This window comes from Syngnathus typhle, linkage group LG13, assembly GCF_033458585.1.
Source record: "Syngnathus typhle isolate RoL2023-S1 ecotype Sweden linkage group LG13, RoL_Styp_1.0, whole genome shotgun sequence".
In the NCBI taxonomy this organism is placed as follows: domain Eukaryota; kingdom Metazoa; phylum Chordata; class Actinopteri; order Syngnathiformes; family Syngnathidae; genus Syngnathus; species Syngnathus typhle.
In genome coordinates this window covers 2,836,694-2,850,291 of record NC_083750.1, presented here as the reverse complement: position 1 = coordinate 2,850,291, position 13,598 = coordinate 2,836,694, and the positions used below count along the sequence as shown (strand labels likewise).

The 13,598-nt window shown below is 49.4% G+C and overlaps 1 protein-coding gene across 1 annotated transcript in view; it reads right to left on the bottom strand.

Annotated features, from left to right (window-relative positions):
- The window catches only part of LOC133166045 (metabotropic glycine receptor-like), a 53,487-nt gene that overhangs the window by 11,838 nt on the left and 28,051 nt on the right, over positions 1 to 13,598 (bottom strand). The window contains exon 8 of the mRNA XM_061296025.1: positions 7,279 to 7,417. Coding sequence (XP_061152009.1) covers positions 7,279 to 7,417 — 139 coding nt within the window. The remainder of the gene's footprint in view (positions 1 to 7,278; positions 7,418 to 13,598) is intronic.

The window sequence follows — 13,598 nt, the reverse complement described above, 5'->3', positions numbered from 1 at the left end:
AATGTCACGGGAAAAAGGGGTTTCGTAAATCCGTTTTCCTCCCTAAGCGCGAGACCAAAAAGGGAGCGTGCAGCGTTCTCATAAGTGTCCCGCTTTCTGAGGAGGCGTTCAAGCGCACCTCGGAAAAGTCGGTGTCGGATCAATAGACTTTCGGACAAAGCCGCCCCCAACTGTCCACGTGGCAGTTGAATGAATGGGAGAAAGTCTATTCGGTAGTCCCTTCTTCGTCCTTGTCGTCAACAGCTGGAAGAAGATTGAGTCTGGCGACAGGACGAACATAGATGCGGTCTTTTACCTGAACCGTGGCAGTCCGAATGCGTCCATCTGCTCCTGGATGCGTCAGGGTAATCCGAACAACGGGCCATGATGCGCGGGGGAGTTGAGGATCCACGATTAGGACAACGTCGCCTATGGAGAGTGCCTTACCATCTTTCCTCCACTTACTACGCTCTTGGAGCCCTGGAAGGTAGTGACTGATGAAGGATGCCCAGAAACAATCGGCGATGAATTGACTGTGCCTCCATCGTCTCCTTCCTAGGTCACTGGGGTCATAGACAGCTTGAGGAAGGGATGGATCGTGACGACCCATAAGGAGAAGGTTAGGTGTGACTGGATCAGGATCCGAGGCATCTGATGACAAATAGCCGAGTGGTTTTGCATTTAATATCCCTTCAACTTACACTAGAGTTGTCATAAGGACAGATTCAGGAACAGTCTGGTCTCTACGGACAACACGGAGCGCGGACTTGATTGATCTCACTTCCCTCTCCCATGTGCCACCAAAGTGCGGCGCACTAGGAGGATTGAATCGGAAGGATATTTGCTGTTCAGCAAGTTGGTCTTTCAACTCAGGTGCCATGGCAACGACGGCTTCACGCAACTCCCTCTCACCACCGACAAAGTTGGTGCCATTGTCCACGAGAAGCTCAAATGGTCTCCCACGTCGAGAAATGAATCTTCTCAAAGACAACAGGAAGCGTCCGTGTCCAGGCTGTCCAACAGATCCAGGTGTACCGAGCGAGTTGTCATGCACTTATACACTATACCCCACCTTTTCTCAGTGCGCCGACCGATCCTCACTTGAAAAGGTCCAAAGCAGTCAACTCCTGTTGAATAGAATGGTGGCTTATAGAGTCGTAGTCGAGCTGGTGGGTAATCAGCCATCTTCGGTACATCCGGTTTTGCTCTCCATCGTCGACACTCCAGGCATGAATATTGATGCTTTCTAATGGCCTCTCGACCACAAATTATCCAAAACCGGCACCTGAGCTCAGCAAGCACGCATTCTGGTCCCGGGTGCAGTAGAGAATCATCAGCATTCTTAATGATGAGTTTAGTCACATGATGACTTGGGTCCATGATGACTGGGTGGATGGTATCCAGTTCTAGTCCTTCAGCATACCTCAATCTACCACCGACTCTCAATAGCTCTGTGGTTTTGTCGTATTCTGGTGACAAGGATATAAGATGACTGTTTACAGGAAGAGCACGTCCAACTTTGAGGGCTCTCAATTCCTCAGCAAAGCAGTCTTCTTGGGCCTTTTGAAGCATAAGCTTCTCTGCTTGAAGAAAATCTGTTGCTGAACACTTTGCTGTGGTGTTAGTGTTGGCCGCCCCATGAAGGGAGCTAGCGGTTTCCTGAAGAAGCTCTTGCCAAGTGGAGAATTTACTCAGGTCAGGATGTCGTGTGGGCAAGGCGCTGGAGACTGCTCCCACGAAGGCTGACTTCCTTAACTCGGTAGTGTCTGGTTCTGCCTCCGATGAGGGCATGATGGGCCACTCTCTCTCTGGCAAAAGGAGGAAATGTGGACCTTTGTTCCAGCGGTGATCTTGCACCATCTCTTTCAAGGTGAGTCCTCGGGTTATGTCATCTGCGGGATTGTGTAGACTACCAACATACCGCCATTGAGATGGACTGGTAAGATTCTGAATTTCTGCTACACGTGTTCCAACAAATACTTTGTAGCGGCAAGATTCTGATTTAATCCAGTACAGCACTGTTGTGGAGTCAGACCAAAGAGTGATGTGCTCAGGTGTTACTGTGAGCTCAGTCTCGATCACTTTTGCCAGCTGTGCCCCTGTAAGTGCGGCGCTGAGCTCGAGACATGGGATGGACAGCTGCTTACGCGGCGCTACTCTCGATCTGGCAAACACAAAGGAAACGAAGACTTGTTGTCTGTCATCCGTTATTTGCATGTAAGCTACTGATCCGTAGGCGCGCTCTGAAGCATCACAGAAGATGTGAATATGACGGGCTGCATTGACGGTATTTCCACTGGCTGGTGAATAGGGACGAGGTAACTTGAGTTGCTGCAGAGTAGGAATTTCCTGCACCCAACTCAACCATTTTCCAAGAAGTTCAGATGGTTGAATCTTGTCGTCCCAGCCAATGTCAGCCTTCCACATGTCCTGGACAAGCACTTTACATCTTGTGGTAAATGGCACGATGTAGCCCAATGGGTCGTAAAGCTTGGCCAGGACGCTGTAGACGTTACATAGAGTGGCAGCTAGAGGCTCGTTAGAGCGATGCTTATAACTCAACGTGTCGCTCAAACAATCCCAGCACAGCCCAAGTGTGGGCTCTTGAAGGTTGTCACTGGCCTTGGACAGCCATAGCTCACTGCTCGTCGATTGTGCTTCAGGGGGTAGGTGTACGACAACTTCAGGCACATTACTGGCCCATTGTCTGATCTCGAAACCTCCCTTTCTCAGAAGTGCTCGCAAGTCATCGACCAAAGCCTTGGCATCTTCTGGTTTACTTACACTGTGAAGGCAATTGTCGACATAGAAGGACTGCTCGATCATATGCGTGAGGGGGGAATCTGGAGGTTCGTGGTCTCTGACGTGCTGCTGCAGGGCGAAGACGGCGCAACAGGGGCTACAAGTTGTTCCAAATGGTAACACCTCCCATTGGTATATCCGTGGTTCAGACGTTCTTTGCATGTCCCGCCACAGGAAACGTAGGAGAGGTTTGTCTTTTGGCATTAAGCGGATCTGATGGAACATTGACTTGATATCTCCGCTGATGGCGACAGCATGACATCAAAACCGCATCAGGACACCAATCATGGTTGGACCAAGCGTCGGTCCCGGGAGGAGTTGGTCATTCAATGAGAGGCCATTGAAGGAGAAGGAACAATTGAAGACAACTCTGTCCTTTCCATTGTGGTGCACCATATGGTGTGGTACATACCACGATTCGGTGACAGTTTCGGCCTCTTCCGTAGAGATCTCTGAAACGTAGCCGGCCTGAAGTAGTTTGTCCATCTCCGTACAGTATGAAGCTGCTTGAGCTGTGTCCTTGGCTAGCCGGCGTTCAGTGCAACGTAGGTTGGGCATCACAGCAGCCGGCGAAGCACAAAGTGGGATGGCTGGCTGACGCCTCAACAGTGGAGTAGCATAGCGCTGAGTACCGTCAATAGATACGCGTTCAGAGGCTGTCTGTAGGAGGGTGAGAGCCTGCTGGTCTTGCTTAGAACGGGTTGCAGTCTTCTCACTGATATAAGGAACTGTATCGATATGCCAAAGGCGTTCCACATTCCTGATAAGTTCTGTATATGGTGATTCAGTGGCGATGTGAAAACAGTAACGCTGGTGAGAAGCAACTGGAATGATGTCTGACGGACCTTGCAAGGACCGACCGAGCCTTGTACAGACTGCCGTGGGACTGCCAGATGGGCCTGATCGGACGGGCTGTGTTGGTGAGAGCAGATGGGCCATATCTGAGATGATGAGGAGTAGAGGTTGTGCTCTGTGAATAGGCGTCAAGGGAAGTCCTTTGAGGTGCTCATAGGGCTTCTGGAGAGCTGCTACTGGGTACGTGTGCTCAGACAAGCTAAGACTATCTGCGGTGAACGCATGTCGAATGCAAAACTTCTGGTTTTGCTTGAAGACAGGGGATACATGAACGCTGACGCAGGAACCTTTCAGCTCCTTCACCTCTTGCTGGACGGTCCTAAAATGGAGCGTCTCTGGGTGCTGTGAGAGTTGTAGTTGTTCTACAGCTTGAGGGAGGATAATCGTTCTCTCTGAACCATCATCAAGCACTGCAAATGTCTCAAGGACACGATCGCCATGATGTAGAAGCACTTTGACAACTTTCAGTAGCACTCTTTGAGGGCTTCTGGGCTGTTCGATGTAGATAGCGGGTGTTGGATTACTAACCAGCAGCACTGTCTGCGAAGACTCTTGGATGGCATCATGCAGAACTGTAAGGTGTTTCTCTTTGCATGTCTTACACGGCCGTTTAAGCGTGCAGGCTGTAGCTTTGTGTGCCCGGCCGCACCTCCAACATCGGTCACCTTCCTGGATCCACTTCTTAATCTCAGCATGGGACAGTTTCTTGAAGTCGAGACATGAGTTGAGATAGTGCTCCTTATTGTTACAGAATGGGCAATAAGGGCTGAGTTTGAAGGCTTGAGGCTTCGGCTGAGGGGTCTCTTTGGTGGCTGTCTCCCTTGTACAGAGGAAGACTGATGTGGTCTTATCTCTGGGCTTTGAACGAAACTGTTCTCTCTTAGGTGTAGAAGGCCCGGTAGAGTTATAGAGAAGGGTAGCTCGACTGGCCAGACGCTTTGCTTGAGCCTTCATCTGGAGCCATGCGGAAAAGTCAGGCAGGGAGTAGGTAAGCTCTAAACTGGGCTGCAGGATGCCGCGAACGAGGCAATATTCCACAAATCCATCTCTGTGGGATAGAGACAGTTTACTTAACAGGCGGTCAACATGGGAACCGCACCGGAGCTCGTAACCTACAGGTCCCTCTAACGTGCGCAGCATACCGACCAGTGACTGGACCGAGAGGGCAAAGGAGTCGAATGCATCAGCATCTCCAGATTTGATGGCTGGGGAGTTGAGTATTGCCCCTAATTCGCTTTGGACCAGTTGTCTCGGTTGTCCGTATTTGTCTTGCAGAGCTCCCACTGCGGCTGTGTATGGTGCCGGGTCATACATGTATGATTTGGCTAACTGCAGAGCACTCGGGAGCTTGAGCTGACCCAGGAGCACTTGATATTTATAGTGTTCGCTGAGATGAGTGTGACTGTTCATCAAGTTGTCGAGTGCCATCTTCAAAAGTGCAAAGTCGCTTTCTTTACCACTCTGAAAGAAGGGAAGTGTTGGTTTGGGAATGCCATAGGATGTAGCAATCAAGGTCTCCATGCCTGGGTAGGTCCAAGGCGGTGCAGCGGGGACGGGTGTTGCAGTTGGTGTAATGGGTTGAGCAAATTGCATTGTAGGAGGTGGTGGCATCACTGAAGTTGCCAGTGGTGGTGTTGTGAAGCTTGTACTGGTAGCAGAAACACCTGGATATTGAGATGGGAGACTTGTAATCGGTAGCGTTCCAACTGCATGGCTTGTCACCGTGGGGAGGACGGGCGAGGATGATACACGTCCAGGTGGAAATGCAGCTACTGTTGCTGCAATGGGTGCTGCGCTGACAGGAACACTAGCTTGGGCACTTGTGATGAGATTAGCGGGTGGTGCTACTATCTGTCCAGGGACAGTAGCTGGAGGTGGTATTTGAACGGGCGCTGGAGGTGGCGGTTGTACAGGTGGATGCTGGATGAGAACGAAGGGACGGCTTGGAGAATGTAGCGGGAGCTGATGAAGTGGACAAGGCATCATCGTTCGTCTCTGATAGGTAGGTCTTCACAAGACTGGCAATTTGTACCTCTTTCTCCAGCTTCTTCAAGCGCCTGCGTCTCCCCATCTCTTTAGCTAGTCTCTCTTTAGCCAAATGTGCCTCTTCTTGTAGCCGTTGTCCTACCCTGGCTTGGGCATCCAATGCTGCAGCCTCCAAGTCAGCCTTTCTTTCCTCTTCTATTTCCTGTTGTAGGTCTGCAAGCTCCAAACCCTTTATCTCCTCTTCTAACGCAGCTGCTTGTATATCTGATGTGCTTTGAAGCAGACTGAGACCGTTTGACATCTGAGAGGATCGTCGTGAATGTGCAGCTGACCGGTAAGTTGTCAAACTCCTTGCTCTGGTTGACAGAACCTGGCCTAGTTGTCCTACAGGTGTAGAGGAGGCTTGGGCTACAGGTTGTTGAGAGGGCAAAAGAGTGACTTCATATGGGTCCAAATGTGCAGGTGGACGAGGATCTCTCTTGGGTCGGGCCGATGACTCCCGCTGCTGACTATCAGTTGTTGATTCCATAGTGTCGGGAGAACCCTAATCCGGCTCGAAGGACCATGTAAAGATGTGGATTAGTGGTTAGGGATGGAGCGCTATGGACGAGTCCGGTCAGAGAATCTTGCATCAACTTTATTCTCAACAGCAGTGAGTATACAGGTTTCCAGGAGTGTATGTTAGTGGGTTTGAGTGTGTACCTGTATGTGTGTGTGTTCTGGGGTTTCATAAACGCACACAAATGTCACGGGAAAAAGGGGTTTCGTAAGTCCGTTTTCCTCCCTAAGCGCGAGACCAAATAGGGAGCGTGCAGCGTTCTCATAGGTGTCCCGCTTTCTGAGGAGGCGTTCAAGTGCACCTCGGAAAAGTCGGTGTCGGATCAATAGACTTTCGGACAGATTATATATTTTTATTACTTTTATTATATATTAACACTGAAGAAATGAGACCACCCTACAACGTAAAGTACAATATTGCAAATACTAGACATTTACACGTTCTAATTACGATTATTTCATGAGGGGTTCTCAACTTTAAAAAAAAAACCCAGTATTTTGCAGTATATGTTTATTCTCATTGGTTGGCTGTAAAATAATACTTGTATTTTTGTTTTGCATTGCCCGAGTTTTAACAATACTCTCACGGTTCACCTATGTGCCTATTTGTATAGAGTTTCATCCTTTTCAAAACATTTATTTCTTTCTTTCTTTTTCTTTCTTTCTTTCTTTCTTTCTTTCTTTCTTTCTTTCTTTCTTTCTTTCTTTCTTTCTTTCTTTCTTTCTTTCTTTCTTTCTTTCTTTCTTTCTTTCTTTCTTTCTTTCTTTCTTTCTTTCTTTCTTTCTTTCTTTCTTTATGCGGGCAGCCCGTTTTTAGTGGAAAGGTTATTAATTATTTTTTACAATTGAATGGATGGTTTTGCCTCAAGTTGAATAGTGCAATGGGATAAATACAGCAAACTTTTTTCTGAGACATGACGACTTTTAAGATGACCTCCAAGGCCTCACGCTGTAATTCTGTAAACACGACTGATTTGTTTCTGAGACCTTTCTCTTTCATTCCTGAAATTTGACTCAGAGCTCTGCATGTTCTTTAATGTGAAAACATAGGTAAATTGAGATATTGCTGTTTATTTCATGATAGCTTTGTGCGCCCACCTGATGATGTGGAAGACGGCCGATAAGAGGAGCTCATTGTAGATGGCCACCGCCATGTAGCGCGGTTCGTGGAAGGCTGAGTGAATCGTTCGCACGGCGTAGCACAGGTAAACACCCCACAGCAGAAAGAGCAACTCAGCTAGGAAACAAAACGAAGAAATGGAATTCCAATGACGTGGAAACACTGCCCAAATAATTTCAGTTATTTTAAAGTAACCCCTTACATACATATTTGAACTATAGTCAACATTCAATAACAGGAACATGCAAACTCCATTTTACTTGGGTCTATTTTAGCAACACATATAAAACTTGCTGCATTCTAATTTGTTTAATTTCTTGATTGATTATTTTATTCATATTTTCATCCATCCATCTTCTTCCGCTTATCCGGGGTCGGGTCGCGGGGGCAGCAGCTTCAGGAGGGACTCCCAGACTTCCCTCTCCCCAGGCACTTCATCTAGCTCATCCCGGGGGATCCCAAGGCGTTCCCAGGCCAGCTGAGAGACATAGTCTCTCCAGCGCGTCCTGGGTCGTCCTCGGGGTCTCCTACCGGTGGGACATGCCCCTAGGGAGGCGTCCAGGAGGCATCCTGATGAGATGCCCGAGCCAACTCATCTGGCTCCTCTCAACGTGGAGGAGCAGTGACTCTACTCCGACTCTCTCCCGGATGACCGAACTTCTTACCCTATCTCTAAGGGAGAGCCCGGACATCCTGCGGAGAAAACTCATTCCGGCCACTTGTATCCCGGATCTCGTTCTTTCGGTCACGAGCCATAGCATTACTGGCGACGCTGCACCGATCCGCCTGCCGATCTCGCGCTCCATCCTCCCCTCACTCGTGAACAAGACCCCAAGATACTTAAACTCCTCCACTTGGGGCAGGATCTCATCCCCGATCCGGAGAGGGCATTCCACCCTTTTCCGATCGAGGACCATGGACTCGGATTTGGAGGAGCTGACCCTCATCCCGACCACTTCACACTCGGCTGCGTACCGCTCCAGTGAGAGCTGGAGATCACGGCCTGAAGAAACCAACAGCACCACGTCGTCTGCAAAAAGCAGAGACGTGATGCTGAGGTCCCCAAACCGGACACCCTCAACGCCTCGGCTGCGCCTAGAAATTCTGTCCATAAAAATTATGAACAGAATCAGTGACAAAGGGCAGCCTTGGCGGAGTCCAACCCTCACTGGGAACGAATCCGACTTACTGCCGGAAATGCGGACCAAACTCTGGCATCGGTGATACAGGGACCGAACCGCCCTTATCAGTTGGCTCGGTACCCCGTACTCCCGAAGCACCCCCTACAGAACCTCCCGAGGGACACAGTCGAACGCCTTCTCCAAGTCCACAAAACACATGTGGACTGGTTGGGCGAACTCCCATGCACCCTCGTGGATCCTGCTGAGGGTGAAGAGCTGGTCCACTGTTCCACGGCCAGGACGAAAGCCACACTGTTCCTCCTGAATCCGAGGTTTGACCTCCCGACGGACCCTCCTCTCCAGCACCCCTGAATAGACCTTACCAGGGAGGCTGAGGAGTGTAAAGGAGTGTTCCTGTAATTGGAACACACCCTCCGGTCCCCTTTCTTAAAGAGGGGAACCACCACCCCAGTCTGCCAATCCAGAGGCACTGTCCCCGATGTCCATGCGATGTTGTAGAGACACGTCAGCCATGACAGCCCCACAACATCCAGAGCCCTTAAGAAATCCGGGCGGATCTCATCCACCCCCGGGGCCTTGCCACTGAGGAGTTTTTTAACTACCTCAGTGACTTCGACCCCAGAGATTGGAGAGTCCGCCTCAGAGTCCCCAGGCCCTGCTTCCACAATGGAAGGCGTGTCGGTGGAATTGAGGAGGTCTTCGAAGTATTCTCCCCACCGACAAACGACGTCCCGAGTCGAGGTCAGCAGCACGCCATCTCCACTGTAAACAGTGTTGACTTAGACTTAGACAGACTTTATTGTCATTTTGTAAACACTTGTTGCACACAAAACAACATTTCATTTGCATACGGCTCTCAGCATCCATCCATCCATCCATCCATCCATCTTCTGTACTGCTTAGTCCCCACGGGGGTCGCGGGCGTGCTGGAGCCTATCCCAGCCATCATCGGGCAGTAGGCGGGGGACACCCTGAACCAGTTGCCAGCCAATCGCAGGGCACACAGAGACAAACAACCATACGCACTCGCACTCACACCTAGGGACAATTTGGAGTGCTCAATCGGCCTACCAAGCATGTTTTTGGGATGTGGGAGGAAACCGGAGTGCCCGGAGAAAATCCACGCGGGCCCGGGAAGAACATGCAAACTCCACACAGGGAGGGCCGGAGGTGGAATCGAACCCAAACCCGCACCCTCCTAACTGTGAGGCGGACGTGCTACCCAGTGTTCCACCGAGCCGCCCTACGGCTCTCAGCAATGAAATGGTATTTCGGCTGAATAAAAAGTGACATTTCTATATAAATATGAATCAAGATAAGTATAAAGTACAGCAGTGATAAAGTATGTACACAGTGCAGGAAACAAAAACAGTATTTACAAAGTGCGCAGAGGAATGCTAAGTTGACTGTTCAACAGTCTGACGACAGTAGGGAAAAAGCTGTTGCAGAACCTGGTGGACCTGCAGCGGATGCTGCAAAACCTCTTCCCAGAGGGTAGCAGGGAGGACAGTCCTTGGTGGGGGTGTGATGGGTCACTGATAATATTACGGGCCCGGGCGTTGCACTGCTTCCCCCTCCTGAGACGCTGGATGGTAGACCAGAATTTCCTCGAAGCCGTCCGGAAGTCATTCTCCATGGCCTCGCCAAACTCCTCCCACGTCTGGATTTTTGCCGCGTTCCGCCTGGCCATCCGGTACCTGTCAGCTGCCTCCGGAGTCCCGCAGGCCAAAACGGCCCGATAGGACTCCTTCTTCAGCTTGACGGCATCCCTTACCGCCGGTGTCCACCAACGGGTTCGGGGATTGCCGCCACGACAGGCACCAATGACCTTACGACCACAGCTCCGGTCGGCCGCCTCAACAATGGAGGCGCGGAACAAGGTCCACTCGGACTCAATGTCCCCCGCCTCCCCCGGGACGTGGGAAAAGCTCTGCCGGATGTGGGAGTTGAAGCTCTTCCTGACAGGGGATTCCGCCAGACGTTCCCAGCAGACCCTCACAGAGCGTTTGGGTCTGCCAGGTCGGACCGGCATCTTCCCTCACCATCAGAGCCAACCCACCACCAGGTGGTGATCAGTTGACAGCTCCGCCCATCTCTTCGCCCGAGTGTCCAAAACATGCGGCCGCAAATCCGATGACACTGTTAGGGTTTGCAGAATATCTTCATCGTATGATTATGTTGGAATGTAACCTGTAATAATTTAACTAGCTTGTCTTGTCTAGACAAAAGTAGTTGACCAAAGTGCTAAGATCTTTTCAACTGATTGACTAGACACAGAGGAAGCAATCAAAGTTGATTTGTTTACAGAACGTCGTAAAAGGCCCCCTGCTATGCTTTGATCACCAGGGGAGCGGCTTCACCCCATCCTGTGTTCCCACACCCCCACTTTCAACCCCACTCTGTTTCTCTCAATAAATATGCACCTGAAAAGGCCTGGGCCGGACTTCATTCGACCATCGCTGTAACCACAGCGACGAGTGAACTCTCCGCCTGCAGGTGTCTGAAACGACTAACTTGTCTCCAGTGTGGTTCTTGCAAAATAAGTTAGAGTGAGCACCACCCTAACATTTTGGTGCCGAAACCCGGGACCCTCATACCCGCCATCTGGCTGACGGAGGACGACGCGCTGTACACCGTCGACGGGCCAGCGTCCATTAGGAGGACCTGGTAAAGAAAGACCTGGGAAGGAAATTCTTCGCTGGGCCAGCATCTTAGGTCTGGTTTCGTCTGTCAGTGGTGGATTGACGGGACCCGGCAGTGCAGCTGACCAAGGGGACAAGTAAGTCATAGAAAAAAGCACTGATACGACTTTGGTTTGTCCTAGCTATGAGATACGGCTTTGGTTTGTCCAAGCTATGAGATACGGCTTTGGTTTGTCCGAGCTATGAGATACAGGTTTGGTTTGTCCTAGCTATGATATACGGCTTTGGTTTGTCCTAGCTATGAGATACGGCTTTGGTTTGTCCGGGCTATGAGGTACGGCTTTGGGTTTTCCAAGCTATGAAACAGCTGGGATTCTAGTCCCAGTGGAAGGAACGGGCTAAGGAAAAAAAAAAACTGAGTTTCTTTCTCGTAATTGAGGAAGGGCGTAGATTCTTTTTTTTTTGTCCGTTTTTCCAAGCTGTTTGCATGAAGGTTGTGTGGTTGAGTGTGCGACTGGTAGGATAAATTGACTGCAAAGAGGATTTGGTGGAAGGTCGATTTAAACCTGCATTGAGGATCCTCAAAGAAAAGAAAAAAGAAATAAAAAATTGCATAAACTTAAAATACCAAATTAAGATGGGAAACCGGTAAATCCCTAGCTCTTGAAGGAGATGAGAAGTACATGGCAGGTAAATTTCTTAATTGTATGCAATACATGCCGAAGTCGAAGAAAAAGTATGGAGTAGAAGGGAAGTTGAAAGTTTAAGTGTGGAAGATAGTGGTTGATGTTTTGGAGGAGAGTGTAGATAGGACGACAAAGGGACAGAAAAAGAAAAGGGAAGGGAGAGAGTTGAATTGTGCTAGAATGTGGTTGAAAGCTTCACAAGAGAGAAGAGAACAAATTCAAGAGATAAAAAAATGGAAAGATAAAAAGTGATGAGACCACCATTCAACTAAGATTTGGAAAAGAATTCTGGGTGCACAGTGGCATCCCATTCGATGATGCAGCTGAGAGTGCTTATCTGCAACATCTTAGAAATGCGCTCCTCACTGTTTCACCCCCCGACTTAGGCAACTGGGTGAGAAAACACTTGGTGGAAGCAGACATTGCTTGCGTTGTGACGATTGAGAAAGGCAAATGTTCTGATGTATTTCATCTAGATGATGATAATGATCTGAATGAAGATGCAACGATCTTCTTCCAAAGTTCCCAAAGGGGCAGAGGAAGAGTTAGAGACCAACATGGTCGCAAGCCGCCATATAATTCAAGACCCCCATCAGATTCTGACAACTGTTGGAACTGTGGGAAACGAGGACACTTTGCAAGAGTGTGTCGTTTTGCAAGACAAAACCAATCAAGCAGAACATGTTGTTAGGGTTTGCAGAATATCTTCATCGTATGATTATGTTGGAATATAACCTGTAATAATTTAACTAGTTTGTCCTGTCTAGACAAAATTAGTTTACCAAAGTGCTAAGATCATTTCAACTTATTGACTAGCAGCAGAGGAAGCAATCAAAGTTGCTTTGTTTACAGAACGTCGTAAAAGGTCCCCTGCTATGCTTTGATCAGCAGGGGACCGTCTTCACCCAACCTGTGTGTTCCCAAACCCCCACTTTCAACCCCACTTTGTTTCTCTCAATAAATAAGCGCCTGACGAGGCCTGAGTCAGACTTCATTCGACCATCGCTGTGAGCACAGCGACGAGTGAACTCTCCGCCTGCAGGTGCCTAAAATGACTAACTTGACTCCAGTGTGGTTCCTGCAAAATAAGTTAGAGTGAGCAACACCCTAACATTTTGGTGCCGAAACCCGGGACCCTCATACCCGCCATCTGGCTGACGGAGGAGGACGTGCTGCATTGTCGACAAGCCAGCGCCCTTTAGGGGGACCTGGAAAAGAAAGTCCTGGGAAGAGAATTTCTTCGCTGGGCCAGCATCTTAGGTCTGCCTTCGTCTGCCAGTGGTGGATTGACGGGTTCCCGCAATGCAACGGACCAGGGGTCAGGTAAGTTAAGAATTGTGTGGTTGTGAAACGCGTAAAAGTAAAAGTGCACAGGAATAAAAATAGGCAAGAAAGAAGATAAGAAGTCTTGTGGAAGGAGGGGGTGTTGTAGAGTCCCCCTCCGGATGAAGTGGCTCTTCTGGAGCGGTGGTTTTCAAACTGTTTTATATATTTTTGTAAAATCTCACGTACCTCCGTGTACCCTCATTTGACAACCACTGTTCTAAGGGGACAACTTCGCGTTGGCAGGGCTGGGTAACTGGACAGTTGTCTTCAGTTCCCAGGGAAGGAAGGGGTGTTGTAGAGTCCCCCATCCGGATGAAGCAGCTCTTTTATTTTTAAAAGAGGACTTCGCGTAGGCAGGGATAAGAAATTTGTGTGGTTGAGTGTGCGACTGGTAGGATAAATTGACTGCAAAGATACGGCTTTGGTTTGTCCGAGTTATGAGATACGGCTTTGGTGTTTCCAAGCTATGAAACAGCTGGGGTTCAAGTCCCAGTGGAAGGAA